The 22,080-nt window shown below is 45.2% G+C and overlaps 1 protein-coding gene across 5 annotated transcripts in view; it reads left to right on the top strand.

Moving 5' to 3' along the window:
- The window catches only part of LOC146833887 (protein FAM163A-like), a 241,993-nt gene that overhangs the window by 179,181 nt on the left and 40,732 nt on the right, over window positions 1-22,080 (top strand). For all 5 annotated transcript variants that reach the window (XM_085601785.1, XM_085601788.1, XM_085601786.1 and 2 more), the window contains exon 3: window positions 5,412-5,526. In XM_085601785.1, coding sequence (XP_085457911.1) covers window positions 5,434-5,526 — 93 coding nt within the window. In that variant the 5' untranslated portion in view covers window positions 5,412-5,433. The remainder of the gene's footprint in view (window positions 1-5,411; window positions 5,527-22,080) is intronic.

The raw sequence follows: 22,080 nt of genomic DNA, 5'->3' as shown, positions 1-22,080 counted from the left end.
AGGGACTGAGAAACCGTGTTATGATGAAACTTTGCCCAACGCCCTCTGGACTCCAGGGCGGGAGAAATGCTTGATTGCTGTAATCCAATTCATAGCAAGCCCAGCCATGGCACGCTAGGTGGGGGGAGGGGGGCTTTTGTTGATCCTACTAAGAGTACTGGGAGTTGTAGTCCAAGACCTAGAGTACATGAGACGATGTTAAAATATGTGCACAACAACCTATATCCAGCGGTTCGCCTGTTGTATAATGTGAAGTCTTAATGTCTGAATTCGAGAGGATTGGAGGTCTCGTGTAAGGTTTAAACAAATCTAGTTGTTTGACATTGTATAGCACTCCTACTGGTCAGATCCAATGACGGGCATCTTGATGTAATGAAAACCAATTTAAAAAAACTGGATGCCAGCGTATATTGATTCAGAAGTAGAAGAGAGTGGTCTCTACGAGACGCCAAGGGCTAAACTGACAGCCTTGTTCTGAATGTTTAAGATTGAGACATAAGAAATTCGAGGAGGCCCAGATACACCGAGTTGCCATATTTAAAGAGTGACAAGATCACTGCCTGGGTGGCAGCCTTCCTACCTCAGGTGGGCGATAGTAGGAGATCTTCTGTGAGGTCCGCAAGCTTTCAAAACAAGAAGGATGCAACGTAGAGATCTGAGGTTTTCAGGAAGGATTCTTATCGATTGATTTCCCGACTCCTTCTTTGGGAACAGGGCCCGAGCCTGTAGAACGCGGTAATCCTAGTGGTTGTACTCCACCTTATTGGCTTCAGGCTGTCTCTGGCATCTCTCTGCTCGTAAGCAACAGTCAAGGTAATCTCCAGATCACAGTGGGGTGGGGGTGGTAAAATGACGAGGTGGTCGGGCATGTGGAAGGTGCGTGGGTGAGCTTGGGAGGGGGGAGTAATAATTAAAAAAAACACTTACCTACATCTGCCGGCGGCATCGCTCCTCGTGCCTTGGCGTTCTGCTGCTTCCTTGTCCCAGCAGGCACTGGGGCGGCATCACAGACGCCCAGTGCAATCCCCGTACTTCTCTCATGCTATGAGAGCAGCATGGGGATTGGCCTGAGCGGGCTGGTTTGACGTTACGCTGAGGCACAGGAGTCTGTGCTGTTTCTCCAACCCAGCTGTTCAATACAGCCCGGATGGAGAAACCTAAGTGTGCATGTGTGTTTGGCAAGCCTAAGCCGGCCGGCTAAACACACATGCGCACTTATAAGTGCGCAAACCAGTCCTCCTCCCTCCTCCCATGGACCCTGCCCCTCCCTGCACACGCTGGCTCAGAGCCGGCAAATGAAAAATAAACCAAAATAGTATATCGTTTTATTGTTCACCTGTTGGCTCTGAGCCAGTGGGGCGACGCTCCTCTCCCATTGCGGAGGAGCTGCCCCTGCAAGTTCATCAGATATGCCAGGGGAAGGCTCTCTCAAGTGACCAGGCTCCAGTGTCCTGCCCTTGCATAGGAATGGTGCCTACTGAGTCAAAGGGGAGGTGGCAGCTCTCAACTCCAGATTCCGCGCATGAGTAGCCACGCCACTGCGTGTTTTTTCTTTGAATTCTAAAGCTGTGCTCCTGGGTATCCCAGGAATGTAAATACCATAATACAAAAAAATCTGGATTGGCTGCAAATGCAAAGTTTGGGAGGGAGAGTTCTTCCGAGTTTCAGCTCTAATCATTAGTGTCCACCTCAATCAGAGCACTGTTAAGACCATTCACCAGAGTAATATGAAATTCTTCAAGCAAACTGGTTCATTGACAGGCCCGGGCACCCTTCTTGTTAAGGTATGATTGTATATTATGGTGCCTGTAGGCAGCATAGTCACACTGATACCCCCTTCATGGCCTAGTAGGGTCTAGCAGTTCATTCACTCTAAACCAGGGGTCTCCAACCTTTTCTATAATAAGAACTACTGATGTTCAATGAAAATGCTCCTGAGCTACTAATATTATTAGAGATGTAATAGTGACAACATCAGACAAGATTACATTAGTGGGCATTATGTGCAAGATTACCAGCAGCAAACACCACGGTTTCCAGCAGTAATGTAAAACATGCTTTTTCAACGCGGAATGCCTCTACATGGGTCATTCATAAAAGTCATAGCTGCAATGCCCCTAGCACCACGTTAGTAATATTAATAATAGAATGTAGAATGCCTCTACATGGGTCATTCATAAAAGTCATAGCTGCAATGCCCCTAGCACCACGTTAGTCATATTAGTAATAGACTCACCAACACTATTTGATTTTTATCACTCAAATATCACCTCTTAAATATATTTGGGAAATTCAGCCATTTTTCTACAAACATCAGTTTCTGAATTCTGAAAACACTCAAATGTTTTTCTTGCATACATACTTTTCAATTTGGTATAGATATAATTCAACCGAGCAAAGTCTTTTAAGTTAGTTCACTGGGCTGCACCCAGGAGAGCTACTTAAAGGTAGCTAGAGAGCTACCAGTAGCACACGAGCAAACCGTTGCAGATTCCTGCTGTAAACACTACTCAACTCAGTCTCTTCTGACGGCAGCACACACCTCTGTCACTCACAGCCATCACCTTTGTACAGTGGAGATACAAGAATGATGCAGCACCAGACTTGGAAAAGTAAAGGTTTGTTTATGTTACTCTTTAATTAAATATATTCTTTGTGTGCTGCCGCCAGTCCAGATCCATCAATGGTGAGATCCTGCTCAAAGCGCATTTATGCATCCAAATGCCATGTGTGCCCTTCCACAGGGAAACTGCTATCATTAGTAAAAGATATTATAGATATAGATGGTTCCCTACCAATGTGGATGTAAATATGCAGGAAAGCTGACACGGCACTGAACTGGCTACCCTATGAAGCCAGAATCCAACTAAAGATGCTGTGCTCTACACCACAACACCCCCCTGTACCTATCCCAAAAACGTACCTTGTCGGGAGGAAACAGAGACTCGAGGAGCGCCGACAATCTACTCCTGAAACCCTCTCGTTTCAGCAAGAAAAAAACTTCTGACAGAGCATTCACCTGAGCGGCACCAAGAATATGGAACTCGCTACCTCCGCACATCAGAAAAATCTAATCTACACCATTATTCAAAAGGGAAGCAAAATCATTCCTGATGAGCAAATTCCTCCCTTAATTCCACAAGGCACAAAACCAGTCCACAACTTCGAACTTGTTTCCTCACTCCCCTTAATGACACCCTTGCCTCTATGACTGACGCATACACGAACGTGCTCCTACTGTTACATGCTCATTGCTGCTACCTACCTAACCTTGTAAGAACTTTGATACTGTATCTGTTCTGTTCGTTTTGTAAAATGTTGTTTACTTACGCTGCTTTCCTTGTAAAGCGCTCTGATACCCTACCCTGGGTCTTGTTCGCGCTATAGAAAACTCTAAAAAATAAATAAAATAAATAAAAAATAAATATAGGAGTGTCACTGGAAGATGAATGGATTGTTTTCACAGTTTAGATGCACAGTTGTGTCTGATCATCTTTACATGCACAGGTGAGAATGAGTATGACAGTGTCACCGCATGCACAGGTGTTGCTCAGAGTCTGAGCGTGCAGATTTGCGACCCTACCTGAACATTTGTAGATGCGTCTCCATGCATAGGTGTGACTGTGTAAATGTTGTAGGTCTGTTTCTTCAAGCAGGGGTGTAGCTGTGTGTCTGGGTTACTTCTTTGTGTTCCTTCATTGCAGTTGCAACTGCGCCTATCTTCTTGCACAGGTGCTGCCTTATGTTTATGTATGCATGCCTCTCCACAGTTAGAACAGTGTGTGGCTGAATGCACTGATGTGGTCTCTGTTCCTTTGTTTGCTATGTCTGGGTGTCTGCATGCACAGATGAGGTTTGGTGTGAAATGTCCTGTGCAGTAAGTGTGTGTTTATATGCACTGATGGTACTAAGGAGCCTATTTATAGGAGCCCTGCCTCACTTTTGCACCACGTAAATCGGTACATGTGGGACGCAGGGCTCTGTATCAGATTTATGATGTCACACATAGCCACCCTGCATGGCGCTAGGCTCCCGAAACAGTGCCAGCACAGGGAGAAAGGACAGGAATGCACCGTATGGCCAGGTGGGTTTAACCATATACTCTAATGCCATGGCAGAGTACAGCCTGTTATATTTAGAGATCTCTATCAGTTACGAAGAGGCTTTGGTGGATTCAGCGGAGCCTCTGCCATGGCGGCCTCATTGAAGTACAGAAGCTTAGCTGTGCAGGTCTTATGCTCAATGCACCCGCAAGGCTATGTTTTTTGTTTAAAAAAAAAAAACTCCCAAACCTGGAGCGTGTTGTTGAAAAACTATTTTGAGTTTGGGCTGTAAAGCTTTGCCTTGTGGCCACAAAAATGAAAACATTACAGTGGAGTGCACACCTTCAATAGGGCAGTTGGTTTGACGTCCCTTGATCGGCGGCCCAGTATCATCGGTCAAGGATTTTCACCAGTGAACCCAGCTTAGGCTCAGCCATCGGAAACAGTATTTCACCTGACTCTAAACAGAGTGGGGGAATAACAAGACAGGGTGCCCCACCAGGGTTTTGGCAGAGCACCCTGACTGCCAAACACTAGTTAAGACCCCTTTTCTCAGTTTTTTCTATCATGATTTTATGAGACAGTTTTATCAACACGCATGCAGGTGCAAAGCCACCAAAAGTGACACAAACCGGAGCAAAGTGTTGATTTATTATTTACTTTCCAGAGCAAAACTTGCTTTGCACTGGAAAGTGGCCTGAATGAAACTGTACTACTTTGCGTTAAGGAGGAGTCGCATGGGTGATACATGTGCATTCCCACACTGCTGGACAAATCCCTATCCAATAACAATAGTTACAAGGATTTGCGCCAAACCTTATGCCTCCTGAAGGCATACACAAAGTGGGAGAAATGTTTTTTTTCTTCAAACTTTTACTCCTTGCACATACAAAGTGGCAAAAGTTTTTAAGTTAGTCTAAGCAAACAGATTTGTACATGGAAGGGTCTCCTTCCAGTCCCAAAGCCATGCTAGAACCACACACACCTTTGCAGTACCGTACGCTAGGTAGCCTGCTTGTGTGCTAGTTTTTGGGAAGAGAACAACAACACCATCTATTAGCTGATGTGGCACTGTCCTGCTCTCTCCCTTTCTTGCAACAGAGCTCCTTTGGGTGGTGTACTGTATTGCGTGAAATAATAATGCATTTGCCCCCATGTCTTTAGGTTCAGCAATCCTGGCGTGGCTACAGTCACAGGTATGGTCCTGGTTGTGATAACAGTGTGTGGACAAAAGAGGCACTTTATGCACATTGAACATAGGCTCATCTTGTTACTTGCTCTGTTTCTGCATGGAGTATCCAGCTCTGTAGGTTGATTGTGACCCCGCAGGCACTGCCTCTCAGTCTTTCTTTTCTTTCCTTGGTGCAGAGTTTGATGGAGAATCGGTCGGATGACAGCCGGAACTGTAGTCATCACCGGTGGAATCCTTGCGACGGTCATCCTCCTGAGCATCATCGCAGTTCTCTGCTACTGTAGGTTACAGGTGAGACTACAACGCATATTTATTTATGCCTGTGCACAGAGATAGTGATATAAATAGCAACTAATGTGGCACAACAGGACTTCACAGCTTGGGTGGATTACATTTTTGAGCATTTGCGGGCGTGGTTGATGAGTAGTGGAACATATGCAATCTCAGATACACAAAAAATACACACAAGAAACCTTAGTATTTGTGCATATTTACAATATAAAAGTCGCTAATGGGATATCGTAGCTCAAGGGGCAGAGCATTCCAATACAGGGTACCATTGGCCAAGGGATCTCAACAGGAATGAAGCACAGTGTTGGTTTTTGGCAGTCAGGAGGTACTCAGATGCAGAGCATGGTGCCCTAGTGGAAGTATATGTGCTATACAAAGATGGGTGGATATGGAGAGATGGGTGGATAAGTTGTGAATTGCTCAGAAGTAAGTGGTGAGAGGTTTATATGATGAAAACCATCAGGCTTGAACTGAGATACGAAAACGGCAGAGGATTTGGATCCTGGGTTTTTGACTTTGTCCAGGTGGCAAACAAGTGCTGTCGGAGGCTGACCACAGTGTTGGTTACAAAATCCAACGTGTATTGTACTGCATTTCTATAGTGCTTTTCTACCCCTTGTTGAAGCTCCGAAGCACTTTCCCTTTGGTCTGATGTTTATTTACCATGTCTGTAAGCATTGATGGGAGAATGATGTTGTTAATAGTTAGGTATATTAGTGTTGAGCTTAGGGGTCATGCGTGAGGCCCGGAGGGTGGCAGCGGCCGACTTCAGCTCCTTTGAGCTCCATGGAGTGCATCTCGCTGGCACAGTTCCCTGCTACTTACCTGAGAGAACAATGCAGGGGAAACCAATGGCAGGAACCAGTGGGGTCTCTTGAGGTGATTGTTAGAAGGGCATACAAGGTCAAACAGATAAAAGTGGTGGGGCCACCAACAAAGGGCAATCGTGAAGATTGTGCATATTTGTAATATATTTCTGTATATTAAAAAAATATATATATTTATATAGGTTAAAGTAACGTTATAGTTAAGTGAAATGTTCAGTAACAACGTAACACAGAAATTCACCAGTTATAGTTATAGTTACCTCAATCAACTATGACTTGTGCCCTAAGGTAACTCTAACTTGCACCACCGTCATGCACAGTTTTCTCATCAATAATTTCACTGCAAATGTTGCAGTGATATTATCAATGATGTCATAGAAGATATCATGAGTGATGTAATATGTGGGATAATTAGTAGTGCATGGCGCGGGAGAAAGTAATAATTACCTTAGGGCACCTATGTATTTTAAAGGGGAAGGGGGCCTCATGGCCCTCCTCCCCCAGCCTTATTAGGCCCTGGTACTCCAGGGGGGCCACGTAGAACCCCCCCCTCCCTGAGCCATATTAGGCCCTGGGCACACCCTATCCCCCCAGGGCCACTACTTAAAATATAGGGAAGGGGGAATGCATGGCTTCCCCTCTCTGAACCATATTTGGCCGCGGGGACCACATCCCCGGGGCTTGCGTTAATTAGAGAACAAGGGTGGGTCCCAAAATGCGTTTTCCCGATTCATTTTTCCATAGGAACTTTAGACACAGCTGCAGCCCAAACCACTGAACGGATTTACATGAAATTTGGCAGAAAGTTAGATTTTGGTCCAGAGTGCTTTTTTGTGATTTGGTGTTACTCTGTTCAGTAGTTTTTGAGCACTTAATGCTCAAAAACTATGTGTATAATACACTACACAGGATTGACAGAGCCGGCAGATCTCCTGCTGATATCTAATTTGCTCCCACTACGTTAACGAGAAAGTGGTGGCAGCCATCGTAGGACTCGGGACTCAGAAAGCAAAAAGAGAAAGGGATACCCAAACACCCTAGGCCTGTTGGTGGAGTCCCACAGGGACCCTCCTGTGGCCCAGTTTTTTAAAACAATTTTGCAGCCAAATAGTAGTGAATCCCCAAAGTTGCGGTAAACATTTTATAAATAGCGCGATAAAAAAAAACCAACAGGGTGGGCCAGCGTCTGGGGGTGATTCATTGATTAATTTACAGGAGGGGGTGCATGGCCCCCCTCCCTAAGCCTCTAAGAGGCCCCGTAAACCCCATTCCCTTTTACCGATATTTTAAAAAGGCCTCGGGGACCCCATATCCTGGAGCTTAGTATATAAATGAACAGAATGCCCCCCTCCTGGAGCCTAATTAGTTCTCGAGGACCCCATGCCCTGGTAACGGAATGTATAATAAAAGGGAATGGGGCCGCGTTGTCATGTCTGCCAGTTCGGTGACGCAGAGTCGCTGCATTGGAAGCCGAAGTCTCACCCAGTATCGCAAAACTATGGCCATCTTGCTTAGCCATCCTATTCAGATGCTGAGGAAGCCGGAAACGATACTTGTCGTTCCAGCTTTCTACCACACTTGCTTCCGGATTGCCTCTCCTGACCTCCTGTTGCCTTGGTGTTCCTGGCTGGGGTTCTTCGGGGGCTTCATCCACATCCTTCCCCGCATTTGTTTCCCACAGCATTATTGATACCTGAAACGAAATCAGAACAAAACGTTATCTTTTAAGGCGGTAACTATGCTCGCGCATGCTAGCGTGACTTATCTGTGTTGGGAAGTGTTTCTTCTCTCGCTAGCTCTGACAAGCCTTGTTTTACTCCATGCTGGCACCATTACAGTATCATGCTTTGCAACCAAACAGATACACAGAAAAATGACAATTGCATTGTGGCCTTAAAACACAGATAACCTTATATGGTATTTCTTATATATGCCTGTGTTTACTGCATGCAAGAGGTTTTAATACATTGTTGGCAAGACTGTTATTGCCATAAAAGAATGACTAAATGTTAATGTGGCATAATATATGTGACTGGTGAGTGATATTAACTTACTGAGTCACTGGTAACCTTATTCCCATATTGTCTAAGGCGTTTATCATGAATATACCTCATCAAACATAAGAGTTTATGTTTAAGCTTTATTTCTGTTTGTTGTAATCTACTTTTTACTTTCTACAAGACACCAGTATATAGGTACAAGGCGCCTTCTAGAATACCTTGTGGTATGTACATTGTTTCATTTCATCTTAGTACTTTTATAAATCATATATCAGTGATATACTACTCATGCATATACCTGCAGGTTGTCCAGGGTTTCCTGTTTCTTCCTCTACTTTCCATTTGACGTCTTTGAGGAAATCTTCAGAAAGGCGGGGAAAGAGGGGAAACAGGTATAGCCTTTACAAAATGTGGTGAGATTGGGATATTAGTGTGTTTTACATCCCTAATCTTACACTCTCATCCTCTAGGGAGTGAGGCCCAGTGTCTTCCAGGCCAAAGTCATCCAGGAGGGTCCTAGGATCCGGAGCTGCGATTTGTGTCTCCCACTTCCTATTCCCCCATTGGGTTCCAGTTGCTTTTATTATCTGTAACATAGATAGAAGACTTTAACCCTGGTGGGGGAGTTGGGACTCAGCAATGCGTATACAGCGCACTCTTTTGGGAAAATTCGGTGAGTGCATAATACGCGTGGCCCCCCTCCCCCAGCCTTAAAAGGGCCCTGGGGACCCCATCCCATATGGCTGAGTAAATAAAACAAGGAGGGGGGAGGCCCTAGAGACCCCATCCCACAGGGCTGAGTAAATAAAACAATGAGGGGGGGGACCCCGTCCGTTGGGGTTAAAATGTATAATAAAATGTGAGGGGGACATGCCCCCCTTCCTGAGCCATAAAAAACCTTAAAAAGGCCCCGGGGACCCCATCCACCGGGGCTGGCTCAGTTACTGTGTCTCGGGGAGCCCAATCCCAGAACACAGACGTTTTCCTTCCCACACTGATGCGGGTAGGGAAACATATGCTTACTCCCGCCTGGTGAGAGCATTTTTAAATCACCCACCAGACTGGAGCAAACATGCCTTCCCTGCCAGCAGGAGTGTGTGCAGGAAAAGCAAGTCTGATCCCAGCAGGTGGCAAATTTAAATATGCTCCTACAGGCTGGGATTAGACTTCTTTTCTGTTTCCTTTCCTTCACTCCTGCAGGGAGCTGTTTGGGGCCGCGGGGGCCCTGGGACTCCCCTCAAAGCCCCCAACAAAGGCTGTGTGTGGTGTGAGGTTTGCAGTCAGAGGGGGGTTGGCTTCATTCAGGTGGGTTAACCACAGGTCCCAGCCAACCTCTGCGGCACACTGCCAAAGGCCACGCGCAGCTTGAATTGGCTGCCTGCGGGGGTCTTGGCCAAAGGACCTGGCTGCAGGCCATGCCCTGTGGCCAAATGCTTGCTGCCCACATCCAAAGTCTCTGTCCTGCATGGGGTTGGGTGTCTCCGAGTGGGTTGGACACAGGACCTGGCTGTAGCCAACCCCCCAATGAGCACGCCCAAAGCCATGTGCAGTGTTGGATTGGCTGCCTGTGGGGTAATTGTCCACAGGGCCTGACCATAGGCCAAAAGGTCTGCGCAGAGTGTGTTTGGCTGCCTGCTGGGAGTTGGAAGCAGGGCAGTGTGTGGTGGGGGGTTGGCCTTTAGTATCGTATGGTAGCAAAATATTACTTTGCGTTAAAAAAATATATAAATTCACTGAAAAAATCAAAGGTTCAAGTAACATGTTATTTAGGTGATAATTTCAGTGACAACCTTGCATTTTAAACATACAAAACCACTGAAATTCACTAGTTATAGTTTGCTCTGGTAACTATAACTCGTGTCATAAGGTATCTATAACTCGCTCTTGCCATGGACTGCTAATTATCCCACATATTACATCACTCATGACATCTTCTATGACATCGTTGATAATATCAATCCAGCATTTGCAATGAAATTATTGATGAGAAAACTGTGCACGGCAGTGGTGCAAGTTATATATAGCAAGACCAAAGAAAATGATGGACGGAGTGTTGAACATTGCAAGCACTCACCCCCAATCAACTGATCTGGGTTTAATCCACCACCGTTCTTTAGCCCACTCTGCCACCCTAGTTCAGACATGGCCATATGCAAATCAGTCTGACCCTGTGCCTCATGGGAACAGTCCAGCCCGAACTGCCAAGCCATGTCTTCCCTGGCCCGGAAACAAGCTTCCTAGGACCGGTTTCTGGCATTTCAGCCGTCTTCAGCCAGGCTTGCTTGAATCCAGTGGCAAAGTGAGCAAGGGACTCACGTCTGAGCATACCCTGCCAACTTATGGCGAACAAAGCAAAACCAAAGGAAATGATGGACGGAATGTTGAACATTGCAAGCACTCACCCCCAATCAACTGATCTGGGTTTAATCCACCACCGTTCTTTAGCCCACTCTGTCACCCCAGTTCAGACATGGCCATATGCAAATCAGTCTGACCCTGTGCCTCATGGGAACAGTCCAGCCCGAACTGCCAAGCCATGTCTTCCCTGGACCGGAAACAAGCTTCCTAGGACCGGTTTCTGGCATTTCAGCCGTCTTCAGCCAGGCTTGCTTGAATCCAGTGGCAAAGTGAGCAAGGGACTCACGTCTGAGCATACCCTGCCAACTTATGGCGAACAAAGCAAAAACCAAAGGAAATGATGGACGGAGTGTTGAACATTGCAAGCACTCACCCCCAGTCAACTGATCTGGGTTGAATCCATCACCGTTCTTTAGCCCACTCTGCCACCCCAGTTCAGACATGGCCATATGCAAATCAGTCTGACCTTGTGCCTCATGGGAACAGTCCAGCCCGAACTGCCAGCCATGTCTTCCCTGGACCGGAAACAAGCTTCCTAGGACCGGTTTCTGGCATTTCAGCCGTCTTCAGCCAGGCTTGCTTGAATCCAGTGGCAAAGTGAGCAAGGGACTCACGTCTGAGCATACCCTGTCAACTTATGGTGAACAAAGCAAAAACCAAAGGAAATGATGTACGGAGTGTTGAACAATGCAAGCACTCACCCCCAGTCAACTGATCTGGGTTTAATCCACCACCGTTCTTTAGCCCACTCTGCCACCCCAGTTCAGACATGGCCATATGCAAATCAGTCTGACCCTGTGCCTCATGGGAACAGTCCACCCCCACTGGGGGTGAGTGCTTGCAATGTTCAACACTCCGTCCATCATTTCCTTTGGTTCTTGCTTTGTTCGCCATAAATTGGCAGGGTATGCTCAGACGTGAGTCCCTTGCTCACTTTGCCACTGGATTCAAGCAAGCCTGGCTGAAGATGGCTGAAATGCCAGAAACCGGTCCTAGGAAGCTTGTTTCCGGTCCAGGGAAGACATGGCTTGGCAGTTCGGGCTGGACTGTTCCCATGAGGCACAGGGTCAGACTGATTTGCATATGGCCATGTCTGAACTGGGGTGGCAGAGTGGGCTAAAGAACGGTGATGGATTAAACCCAGATCAGTTGACTGGGGGTGAGTACTTGCAATGTTCAACACTCCGTCCATCATTTCCTTTAGTTTTTGCAAGTTATATATATGCAGCTATAGGTAAATATATATATATATATATATTATCTACTGGCGGTCGCCAGTAGATAGTTATAGTTAGGACCGAGTTTCCATAGGAAATCTCAAAATTCTATTTTGAATAACTTTGGCGCCGATTGACGAATCCTCGCAAAATTTTCAAAACTAATGGGGCGCTCCGCTCCGTTCCTACCCTGAAAGTCTCGGGGTGATTCGTCAAGCGGGGGCCGAGAAAAAGGGGGGGTCCCAAAACGCGTTTTCCCCATGGATTTTTCCATAGGGACTTTAGTCGCAGCTACAGCCCGAACGGCTGAACAGAATTACGGGAAATTTGGCAGAGAGGTAGCCATAAGGTCCATGAAGTGCCTTTTCCAGGTTTGGTGTAAATCTGCTCAGTATTTCCAGAGAAAATAGCATTTAAATCAATATATATATCTGTACGCGCGCAGCGTGCGCGCTGGGTGCGCGCACCTTGCCGTGCGCGAGCGCAATTCTGATTGGTTGTTAGATCTTAGTAAACATTCGAATCGGTCGAAACCAGGAAGTGTCGGCCGCCATTTTGTCTCTCGCACTCTGAGGGGGTGAAAAACAAATGTGGAGAATGTGAAAAGGGAGCAGGGTGGACAGTTCCTGACCCCCTAGCCGTGGTCAGGGGGTCCCAGAAGGACCCCCAAGGGCCAAATTTTTTTTTATTTTTTTTTCGAAAAATCGCCGAGTGCGCGCACCCTGCGCGCACCACCCAAACGGAAAAAATTCTGCGAAGTTCGCGCAGCGTGCACGCACTCCGCGATTTTTCGAAAAAAAAAAATGTATTTGGCCCTTGGGGGCGAAGCGCTCCGTGCCCACAGGCACGAACTGTGTAAAGTGGGCGCTCGGTGCGCGAAGCGCACCGTGCGCGCGCCGTGAAAAAGTTTTGTTTAAAAAAATATATTAATAAATACATAACTTAGCATTTAAAAAACCGTACAAATTCACTGAAAAAACCATAGGTTTCACACACGTTATAGTTAGGAATTAGCATTTAAAAAACCTTGCAAATTCACTTAAAAAACCATAGGTTTCACACATGTTATAGTTAGCTGGGCATTTCCCTCGTAAAAAACCAATGAAATTCCCCCGTTATAGTTAGTGCAGGCAACTATAACTCACGCGACCGCAATCCGCTGCTGATGACGTCAGATATTACATCACTGATGACATATGTGTCTTTCTGAAAAAAAAAAAAAATGAAATATATGTATAGCTAAAGATGAATGGAAGAAGACATGGGTAAATAAGTGTCTAAATACAGTGATGTAATATCTGACGTCATCAGTAGCGGATTGCGGTCGCGTGAGTTATAGTTGCCTGCACTAACTATAACGGGGGAATTTCATTGGTTTTTTACGAGGGAAATGCCCAGCTAACTATAACATGTGTGAAACCTATGGTTTTTTAAGTGAATTTGCAAGGTTTTTTAAATGCTAATTCCTAACTATAACGTGTGTGAAACCTATGGTTTTTTCAGTGAATATATATATATTCACTGAAAAAACCATAGGTTTCAGGGGTGTTATAGTTAGCTGGACTTTTCACTTGTACAAAACCATTGAAATTCCCCCGTTATAGTTAGTTCAGCTAACTATAACTCGCGCGCCCGCAATGCACTGCTGATGACGTCACATATTACATCACTCATGACATGGTCAGTGACATCACTCATGACATCACTGATGACATCTCAAATGACATCACTGATGACATCACTGATGACATCATCCAGTGAATGTGTGTTTTTCTGAAAATTAAATATGTTTTATATATGTATATCTCAAGGTCGATGGAAGAATAAATGGGTATATAAGTGTCTAAATGAATGATTTGTTTTTGAAAAATTGATTGTGTAACTGACTGATTACGTGTATCATAGTGAATACATGGCTTAGTGAGTAATGTTTAAATATGTAAATATCTGTATCAGTCTCTCACTTTGTGTATAAGTGGCTGCATGGGTTGGTGAGTAGCTACATGGGTGTCTATATAGGTTATTAGTTGGTTTTTTGAGTATCAGTCTGAGTGTCTGCATGGTTCGGTGGGGGGTATTACGTAGTGCATAGGTGCATGAATGAGTGACTCACTGTTTGTATGTGTTGAACACAACATGTGTGCAGGACTGTATGGGTGGATGAGTGTGTGTATGGGTGTGTTAGTGAGTGAATGACTGTCTCAATAGTGTCTTTATGAGTAACTACATATGTTTTAAACTAGTATATGTGACTATTGGTGTATATATGTGAGTATATGTGAGAGTGAGAGATTGAAAGAGTTCCTGTATGAATAAGTATGTGTTTCTATAAGTGATTGTTTAAAAGACTAAGGATGTGTAAGTTTCCGTTGAAGTAAGTATGGTGGTGTGTGTATAACTGTATATGCAAGTAAATGTATGTTTGATTCTTTATTAGCATGAGTGACTATGTGTGTGAGTAACTCTATGGATGAGTGGCATTGTGTAACAGGATGTATAGGTGTATGAGTACATATGATGAGTGAGTACATGTATGAGTGACTGTATAGGACTGTTGGTGAATGAGTGGATGTGTATGTGGATCTTAGAATTACTGAAGAGGTTGTTGTAACTGGTATTGGTATGTCCATTGTTTTGAAAATTTTAGTCTCTATTTTTGAATGTGTGTATCAAAGGTTATATTAGGGTGAGAGGAGGTCTGCCACTCGATCACAAGGATGATGTCATCAGTGATGTCATCAGTGATGTCATTTGAGATGTCATCAGTGATGTCATGAGTGATGTCACTGACCATGTCATGAGTGATGTAATATGTGACGTCATCAGCAGTGCATTGCGGGCGCGCGAGTTATAGTTAGCTGAACTAACTATAACGGGGGAATTTCAATGGTTTTGTACAAGTGAAAAGTCCAGCTAACTATAACACCCCTGAAACCTATGGTTTTTTCAGTGAATTTCTGAGGTTTTTTAAATGCTAATTCCTAACTATAACGTGCCTGAAACCTATGGTTTTTTCTGTGAATTTCAAAGGTTTTTTAAATGCTAATTTCTAACTATGCCTACAGAGATAGGACATGTGAAGAAAGAAGAAAAAATGCACAGAAAGAAACAAAAGAAGTGCAGAAAGAAGCAACAGAAGTCCTCAAATACGAAGATAAGTGCAGGAAGAAGGATAACGTGCAGAAAGAACAAAAAGAAGAGCAGAAAGAAGCCTTGTTGCAAAATCATCCTGTACCCTCAACTTTTTCAGACGGATACTGGTGGTAACTGAGTCTGACTAACCAGTCCTAGAGCCAGTGCTATGTTAAAAGACACTTAGAATACAGTGAAAACACCTACATACACTAGGGAACATTATGCGTTGGGGTCCCCCTGTGATTAGCATGACCTCCTCTGTAAGCCCCTAGTGTATAATAGGGCATGGGGATTAAAACTACCTCTTAAAACAGGCCACAGGGCGTTTTTGCACACGTTAACTCAGGCCCCGTCCCCTCCCTTCACCACTGTGTAAACACGCCCTGTGTCCATTTTTAGTTGGGAGATTAAGTTCATTTGAATCCTGAGGGTCCCTAGGGTCCAACTAGCCCACTAGGTACCTCCAGTAAGTGCCACAGAGCTGCGTTGCAGAGAGGTGTAAAAAGTGGCACGGCCTGGACCACCTCTCTGCAATGCAGCTCAGTGGCGCTTACTGGAAGCACTTGGTGGGCTAGTTAGCCCCCAGGGGCCCTCAGTATTGAAGGGAAATTATATCCCCAATTTAAAACGTGCCATAGTGCGTGTTTGCACACGTCACCTCAGGCCCCGTCCCCTCCCTTCACCACTGTGTAAACGCGCCCTGTGGCTGTTCTAAGTTGAGAGATTAAGTCCCCTTGAATCCTAAGGGTCCCTAGGGTCAAACTAGACCACTAGGTACCTCCAGTAAGTGCCACAGAGCTGCGTTGCAGAGAGGTGTAAAAAGGGGCTTGGCCTCAGAACACCTGGCTGCAGCGCAGCTCCCTGGCGCATACTGGAGATGCCTGTTGGGGGCGCGTTTGCAGAGTGCTGCATGGAGGGGGCATGGCCTCCGGCACGATGCCAGTCTTTTATTTATTTTAGTTTTTTAAGAAGGGGGGCTGTGTGGTTCCCCTTCTTATTCTAATTTATTGGCCCTGATGACCCCATCCCCCAGGGCCAGTCTCCTAATTATATTTTTTTTACCCCAATCCCCAGGGCCGGCCACTGTTTTTTATTATTTTTAAAAAATATATATTTATAGACACACCTAGGACATGCTGGACAAACCGTACGTACCTATCACCATGACGATTTGCGTGATATTCATTAAAAGGCGACTATGCATGCAATGAATCCACGTGGAATGTATTTACACCACTAGTGAAGCTCTGACATGTCTGATGCCCTACCGTGCCTAATCCTGGTAGACACCCTTGTCGTTTATTTATACAAACATGGGTAGCTATTGACAGGCACATTTAATACACATGCACACCAAGCCATTCAAAGGGGATTCGACAAAAATTCGACCAAAACTATGCAAGAAACCCCCCTCACGGTTAATAAAACACACATCCACTGCCGGATGTGTAATACTTTTTATTTTACTCTCTGGAAAGGGGACGAACATCACTTGAGAGTCACAGCGTGCTCCTGACAGAGCCCAATGCTGTGTTACACCCACCATTGCCTGCCGAGTGCCACACACCTCTGTGTTGTATTCCACTAGCTAGTGCATATGCTATGACACTCTCTAGCCCATGTGCACTGTAACACCACCCCGTGAATATGTCATGCCACACTTGTCTTCGCACGGGTTATATTGCCCCATCTAACGTGCCTTTCTCGATGCCTATGTTATAACGCACAGTGCTATGCCATACATATTACAATCTGGGATCCATATCTTTGTCACAGTGCATATGCAACATTACACTCCCCAGCACATATTTTATATTACAACTTTAGAGACTAGTTAGGTTACACAACACTGCCCTGTGCATATTACACTCCAAGGCGCATATCGCATAGCACGCGCTAGTGCCTGTGCTATCTTGCGCTCTCCAATGAATCTGTCATTGCGCACAATGTATTGCATATTATATTTCACGCCCGGTTCATCTTATATCACACTTTTTGGTGCATAGTTTATGCCATACACTATATCTAGTTTTCATTTTCAATCGTGCTCTCAGGACTATGTTCTATATAACACTGTGTTCACCTACCCTTTTCACGGGCATTACATTTTGCGATAGGGGGTGGAGGGTCAGGGGGTGTTTCTGCCAAGTGAGCCCGGAGTCACAGTCACAAACGTCCTCTTCTTCCTTAATAAAAGTGAGATTATGCTGCATACTTGTTCATATTTTAAGTAGTTCGCACAGACACAATGTTTTAAAAACAATAAAGTTCCTAATACCCGCCTTCTCTGAACAGTTAGCTTGCTGCCCTATCCCCTTCCTCCCTATCCTCTGTTGTGTGAATCCATGGACTAGCCTCCTCCCTCCTGCCATGCATGGTCTGATGTGCTGCCACTGCCCTCAATTTAGTATGATGTACCAGTCCACTCCTCCTGCCCTCCATTGCCCAATTCTATGCCCCATCATTGACCTCCTGCTTAAACTCTGTGCTTAGCTTGCTGCCCCTATTCTCCTTCCCCCTGCCCTCCGATGTCTTTGTGCATGCCCCTGCTCCATCCTTTTTGCCCACCATGTCCCATGGACCTGCCACTCCTATCTACTCTGAGTGCTCTGTTGAGCTGCCACTCCCCTCCCACCTGCCTAGCATTGTCAGATGACTGTAACCTGTCCCTGCCACCTCCACCCTGCCTGTCCACATGCCATGCCCCTATCCTCTTCCTCCTGTCCTACATGGTCCATTGTACTGCCACACCCTTCTGCCCTCCCTGGTCTATTGTGCTGCAACTGCTCCTCCTGCCTGCCCCGTGTGGTCTGTTGTGAGGTCCCTTCCCCTGAACTTTCTTGTCTGTGCACAGGTCCTGACCCTCCCTTCTATCCTCCATCGTCCTTTGTGCATGCCCCTCCACCCTCCTTCTTGCCCATCATAGCCATTGTGCTGCCACTAACCCTCCCACTTGCCATGCATGGTCTTCTGTGCTGCCATGGCCCCTCCCACCTTCCCTGTGTGGTCAGTTAGCTGCCCCTGACCCCCTCCCACCTTCCCTCCATGGTCTGTGTGTATGCCATCACAGTCTCGCTGTTGCTCTTCATGGTGTGTCTTGCTTCTAGCGCCCATCCTGCCTGACCTCCATGGCTATCTTGCTGCTCCTGCCCTGCCCCCTTGCCCCCAGCCCTACTCCCTCCCTCCTGGCTTGTCTGTTCCATTGTAATGCCCCTGATCCGTCCCTCCTGCCCTTTATGGTCTGTTATGCTGCAGCTTTCTCTCCTGTCTGTCCATTATGGTCAGCTAGCTACCATTGCCTCTTGCCCCTCTGTTCTCTGTTGTCCATGTGCATGGTCCTGTCCCCTCCCTCTTGCTTTCTATGGATTGTTGTGCTGCACTCCCGTCCTGCATGCCCTGTGTGGTGTATTGTGCTGCTGCAAACCCTGATGCCTGCCCTGCAGGGTCAGTTTGGTGCACCTCTCCATGTCCCTCCTGTCCTCTGTTATCCAAGTCCATGTCCCTATCCCATTTCCTTCCATGATCCAATGTACCATACTTGCGAACATTTTGAACTTGGTAAGAGGGAGATTTTGAAAAAAAACTGGGGTATTGATTTTCCCCTTTGAGTTACATTGAAAAAGAGGATATTGTAGACAGGAGACAGATCAAATAAAGCCCATTTGAGCTTAAAAACATTGGACGTTTCCTGGCTGAATCAGGTCTGTTGGCATGTATGGTTGTACTACCATTGCCTCTTCCTTCTGCCCACAATGGTCTATTACATTGCCACAGCCTTGAAGGAGGGTAGATTTTGTATCACAGGGGGCCCCTGGCCCGTTCTGTCCACACCTGAAGTATGAGACCCTTGTCCTTGCCCTGCCAGCTGCATTTGTAGGCCGTAATAAATTGACCAGCGGGTCCTGTGTTGCTATATAATTATCCTGAGACATCCTTACCACTCAGCCAGCATAAAACCCCTGTGTAGGCCCTTCTGTTCAATATGTAGGCCTCTTTGTTAAATTGGCCATAGCTCTGCAATTTTAGTGTATAGCAGTCTGAAGGCAGGTCTGCGAGGCCTTCTGATCCAAACTAGTAGCCTCCACCCTACCCGAGTGCTCCGTGCTCGGTATCAAAGTTCAACATCCCCCTGAAGCTGTCGACATACAGTAGGCTGCATCCTGGACTGGTACTTGCTTCCTGGGCAGGTTTCCCGCTTTTAAGGAAGTGGCAACCGCAGAGCGTCAAGTTAGGACAACTGAGGAGATTTTATACATGAATATATTGAATTCCCGTACAATACCCATTATTTTCTGCTTGCTCTATGGAACTTACGATAAGCGATTGGCCTGAGAGACTGACCTTTTCACCCAGTCCATTGTCAGCATTAAGTGGGTAAATGACGAAATGTCTGGTAAAATCTGCAGACGAAGCTTTTGGGTAGCATACGTAGGTAGATGTAGCGTGCAAAGGAGCCCACAAAATGATATAAAAAGGGAGCACCCACAGATATCGACGGACTACCTCGCCGTCTGTATGTAGGTTAACAGGCAGTGCAGGTTTTCCCCAAGAGCTGGGAGCTCTTGTCTTCCTTTGCTTAAAATGTCTTGCTCTGCTTTGCTTGAAGTATCTTATTCTATTTTACCTATATGAAATGTCATGTTATGTTTAACCATTGTTCTCTTTACTTTTGCATTTAAAAGATTTTGTATTGTAATTGCACGAATGCTTGCTCTAAGAGTAAACGTGAGTGTTCCTAGGTAACATTTTCCTTGGTGTAACTTGTTTCTCATGATGCATTTATAGATGTGTTTTCTCTCTCTCTCTGTCAGTACATTAATTGAGATACAGAGAATATTATGACAGCTGTATGATTATCTGGATTCTGTATTTTGTACTTTATGTCTCTATTCTGCGGTTTCTTTGAAGTTGCATCTTCTCATTAAACTGCCATTGTATTCTGCCTCCAATTCCATGTCTCATATGTCTGTTTTCTTCATTTTTGGAGCAAGCGTTCCTAGGCACCCCGGCTCAAATTAAGGTGCCCCTTTTGTCCCTGACTCACTCTCCTGCTCAGTTCTGTGGTGGCTCCCGGGGATCTGGGGACCGCCCCTAGCTTCCTTGACCCGTAATAGATCTTCCCTCCAACAGCCTCTCTTGCAAGTCCTGTATTGTTGGTTTGTTGCCCCTGCCCCCCTTTCCACTGCCCTCCATAGTCTGTTGTGCTTCCACGGCCCTTCCTGCCTGCTCAGTGTGGTTAAATTGTTGCCTTTGCACCCTCCTACCTGCCTTCAATTTTCAGAGTCCGTGCCCCTGGCCTCTGCCTCTCAACAGTATCCTAATGAACAACTAGATTGCTAACATTCTATATTTATTACAAAAGTGTGGAACGCCTGACATCATCTTGATGTAATCAAAACTGTAATACCTAGAGCATTTCCTTTAGAAATTACATATATGAGAGGGTCTTATTGGCATCAAAATTATGGTTAGTGCTCTAAAAGACTAAAATAAGGACATATTTTCTGAGTTTTCAAATAGCGACAAAGCACAAATTATTTGTTATCTTTATGTTTTTTTATCCAGTTGACCACTTGATTAAATGTTGCACTTAGGGGAGAGGATGTGGTGTTACTTCCAGAACTGCACACTTTGCAACTGGGGAACCAGGTTGAAGTTTCTGCTTCAGCTCGACATTCTGTGATTCTGGTCAAATCACTTAGTCTCCCCATGTCTACAACCAAAATGAATTTGTTCTTGTGTGATGTAACCAATGCTCATGTAAAGCACTCCAATACCTGACAAGTCTGCACTATATAACACTGCAAAAACACAAAATAATAAGTGTTTTGCACACTTCTGTCATTGGGCTATATTTGGGCTACATCTGGGTGATTTTGGGCTACATTTGGGCTCTTTTGTCTCCGGTGGCCATCTTGGGAGATTTATTTGTTATGAAGTTTCCTAATTTCCTCATGTACTGCAGTCTCCTCAGTAGGAAATGCTTTCAGTTTTTTACTTTGATTCCATCATGAAGGTATTCAGATATGTCACACATTTGCCATAAATTCTGAATGTTAGCACTCTAGTTGCTCATTAGATCACTGTAGTAAAACTACTGCACCATGGAAGTCTGCTCCTGGTATTAAAAGTGCATGTTTCAGTCTGCATGTCAGAATTTTTTAATGAAATAGAAGAGGATTTGAGAAGTCACTCAAAATGTGCCCTCATTTTCTTTCTTCAGCATTAATCATAATTTCTATGGCAAAATGAACCTCCTCATTGTGTTCCTTTTTAAATTAAATGTTTTAAGTGTTACCAGTTTATTCCAATCAAGATGGCTTCAGGTGTGCCATACTTTTGTCATAATGAAGACAGTAAGCGCTCTAGTTGTTTTTAAGAACATTCTGGGACATTCTGTCATTGGGCTATACTTGGGCTACATCTGGGTGATATTTGGGCTACATTTGGGCTCTTTTGTCTCTGGTGGCCATCTTGGGAGACTTATTTGTTATGAAGTTTCCTAATTTCCTCATTTACTGCAGTCTCCTCAGTAGGAAATACTTTCAGTTTTTTACTTTGATTCCATCAAGAAGGCATTCAGATGTGTCACACATTTGCCATAAATTCAGAATGTTAGCACTCTTTTTGCTCATTAGATCACTGTAGTAAAGCTACTGCTCACCAGGGAAAACTGCTGCTGGTATTGAAAGTGCATGTTTCAGTCTGCATGTCAGAATTTTTTAATGAAATAGAAGAGGATTTGAGAAGTCACTCAAAATGTGCCCTAATTTTTCTTTCTGCAGCACTAATCATACTTTTTATGGAACAATGAACCCCCTCATTTTGTTCCTTTTTAAATTAAATGTTTTAAGAGTTACCACTTTAATCCAAGCAAGATGGCTTCAGGTGTGCCATACGTTTATCATAAGTAGGACTGTTAGCGCTCTAGTAGTTCTTTGGAACACTCTGGGAAGCTGCAGTAGAACACAAAGGAATCAACTGACAGTCTCTGCCCTTGTTGGATGTACATGTTTT

This window comes from Triturus cristatus, chromosome 4_2, assembly GCF_964204655.1.
Source record: "Triturus cristatus chromosome 4_2, aTriCri1.1, whole genome shotgun sequence".
Classification (NCBI taxonomy): domain Eukaryota; kingdom Metazoa; phylum Chordata; class Amphibia; order Caudata; family Salamandridae; genus Triturus; species Triturus cristatus.
Note: the sequence above shows the minus strand (reverse complement) of the source record. Positions and strands in the feature narration are given on the sequence as shown.